The sequence below is a fragment of the Triticum dicoccoides genome, chromosome 1B (genome assembly GCF_002162155.2).
Source record: "Triticum dicoccoides isolate Atlit2015 ecotype Zavitan chromosome 1B, WEW_v2.0, whole genome shotgun sequence".
Classification (NCBI taxonomy): domain Eukaryota; kingdom Viridiplantae; phylum Streptophyta; class Magnoliopsida; order Poales; family Poaceae; genus Triticum; species Triticum dicoccoides.
Window position 1 is genome coordinate 656502900 of NC_041381.1, and position 2603 is coordinate 656505502.

At 54.8% G+C, this 2603-nt stretch overlaps 1 protein-coding gene across 1 annotated transcript; it reads left to right on the forward strand.

Moving 5' to 3' along the window:
• The first annotated feature begins 312 nt into the window (after positions 1–312).
• On the forward strand, positions 313–2339 carry LOC119349442 (GDSL esterase/lipase At5g45910-like). Its single transcript, XM_037617479.1, has 4 exons — positions 313–702; positions 780–1095; positions 1242–1561; positions 2087–2339. Exons 1-4 carry the CDS (start codon positions 432–434, stop codon positions 2302–2304), a joined length of 1125 nt encoding a protein of 374 aa, XP_037473376.1. The 5' UTR covers positions 313–431; the 3' UTR covers positions 2305–2339.
• Positions 2340–2603: the final 264 nt, after the last annotated feature.

A 2603-nucleotide genomic window follows, 5' to 3' on the forward strand; every position in this document is an offset into this window, starting at 1 on the left:
GACAGGATCGTAGCATGCTGACCTTTACATGGAATCGGAGAATAATAAGGCGGTGGTGGACTGGTGGTGATCTCTCACGTGAAGTTTCCTCTCCGGGGAAGACAAACCGAGCTGAAAGTGTAGCAAAGGTCAAAGGGAGAGACAATTTTCTCCCTGGCAGACACGGATAAAATACTAAAGGGTAGGACAATCTAGCTAGCTGGGTAGTAACATGCATGACGCTCGTCCTCAGTCTCAGCCATTGGGCTCTGGTCGGCCGGGCGGACGAGAGATTCGAAAGCAAATTAAAGCGCCGGTCACGGGGGCTATAGAAAGCCCGGCCACTGGCCAAGCATGAAGCATCCCCATTCCTTTTCCTTTCCGTAGCTTTCTTCTTTGCCGCTTTGCGTGCCTCCCTCCCTCCCTCTCTCTCGTCCGCAGCAGCTGGGACGATGGGAACGATGAGCTCGCCGTCGGTGCCGGCGCGGAAGCAGCAGCTGCTGCTATGCTTGGCCGTCTTGCTACTTGCGGGCGCGGCGTCCGCCCAGGCCCAGAAGTACAACGCGGTGTTCAACTTCGGCGACTCTATCACGGACACGGGCAACCTGTGCACGAGCGGGAAGCCGACGGAGATCACCTTCACGCAGCCCCCCTACGGCGAGACCTACTTCGGCACCCCCACCTGCCGGTGCTCCGACGGCCGCGTCATCGTCGACTTCCTCAGTAAGTGTTGTGCCCCATTCACTTCCTCAAACTAATTAATGGTTCTTGCTTGACGTACGTACGATGACGCATTGCAGGCACCAAGTTTGGGGTGCCTTTCCTGCCACCGTCCAAGGCGAACGGCACGGACTTCAAGCAGGGCGCGAACATGGCGATCACGGGCGCGACGGCCATGGACGCGCCCTTCTTCCGCGGCCTCGGCCTGTCGGACAAGATCTGGAACAACGGGCCCATCAGCTTCCAAATCCAGTGGTTCCAGCAGATCACCGCCACCGTGTGCGGGAACGACTGCATGCGGTACCTGCGGGACTCGCTGGTGGTGTTCGGCGAGTTCGGCGGCAACGACTACAACGCGATGCTGTTCGGCAACTACAACCCGGACCAAGCGAGCAGGTACCAATGTTTCAACGGTTCGAACGGAGTGCCGCTAGCTAAATGAAATCCTGTCCGCGCTATAGCCTGATTTTTCACCGGCATATAGCCGATTTGGATGAGTAGTACCGCTACTTATGATAGCCTGCTATTCAAAACTTTGGAAGGTACACGACCAAGATCGTCAACACCATCATCAGGGGCGTGGAGAAGGTGGTGGCAATGGGGGCCAGGGACGTGGTGGTGCCCGGGGTGCTCCCCATCGGCTGCTTCCCCATCTACCTCACCGTCTACGGCACCAACAGCAGCGCCGACTACGACAGCCTCGGCTGCCTCCGCAAGTTCAACGACCTCTCCACGTTCCACAACAACCTGCTCCAGGCCAAGATCGCCCGCCTCCGGAAGCGCTACGGCCGGGCGGCGCGCATCATGTACGCCGACTTCTACTCCGCCGTCTACGACATGGTCCAGAACCCAAGCAAATACGGTACGTGCGCACGCGATAAGTCTTAGCTAGCCGTTGGGCATCTTGTTTCAGCAATAAGTCTAACTAACACGCCAGGGAGAGACAAGCCACGCATAACGTGTGGATGGGTAGATTCCGCGTTCGTGCACGAGCTAGCAGCAGTGGACACGGCACTAGTGTCACTGTCAGCATCGGCATCAGTGTGGTGCTAGCTACTGCCCACTCTGGGCACATGTCCCTGCATGTGAGATTCCTGCATGTCCCGCGCGGCGACGAGTAGAAGAAGATCTTCAAATCATTCAAAAAAAATCATTCAAAAAAAATCATTGAAAAAGAAGATCTAGGAAGAGCTGGCATAATATGGCCAAGTAATGGTGGATCGGCACTGGCTGACACGCCCAACAAACACATGCCTCCACATGCATGCATGCATGGAGCACCGGCGCCGACCGGGGCACTGTTCATGCACGTTCTAGGTAGTGATCAATCAACTAGAGTAGGAGTACGTAGCTAACTGGCAACGGTGTTGTGCTGTGTGTGCTGCAGGTTTCAACGCGGTTTTCGAGGCGTGCTGCGGCTCCGGGGGAGGCAAGTACAACTACGCCAACAGCGCGAGGTGCGGAATGCAGGGCGCGGCGGCGTGCGCCAACCCGGCCGACCACCTCAGCTGGGACGGCATCCACCTCACCGAGGCCGCATACAAGCAGATCACCGACGGCTGGCTCAACGGGCCATACTGCAGCCCGCCCATCCTCCACTCCTAAAACATTAATTAATTAAGTAATTCTTTATTTATTGACTTGTGGTAGTATTATTTATTATTTTATTTTATTCGAGCTTGAGTTTTCCCAAAGGAAAAAGAAAAATTCATTCAATGTCATATGGTGGTGCTGAAATGTATACGTTGCCCAAGAAAAAAACGAAGGCAACTCTCGAATAAATTGTTAGTGCCTGCCCGCAGCGACTTACGTCGGCGAATTCCCTATATGATGCTTATTGGGTCAAAATGTTGGTTATTCACACAGGCTTCCATCAAACGGTATAAATTTGTAACTTGTTCTCT

What these genes read in the sequence shown, in the direction of transcription:
- LOC119349442 (XM_037617479.1), top strand. Translation starts at nt 432, where the DNA reads ATGGGAACGATGAGCTCGCCGTCGGTGCCGGCGCGGAAGCAGCAGCTG. An exon ending in CGTCATCGTCGACTTCCTCA is followed by an intron (nt 703 to 779) that starts GTAAGTGTTGTG and finishes GACGCATTGCAG; the next exon opens with GCACCAAGTTTGGGGTGCCT. An exon ending in AACCCGGACCAAGCGAGCAG is followed by an intron (nt 1,096 to 1,241) that starts GTACCAATGTTT and finishes AAACTTTGGAAG; the next exon opens with GTACACGACCAAGATCGTCA.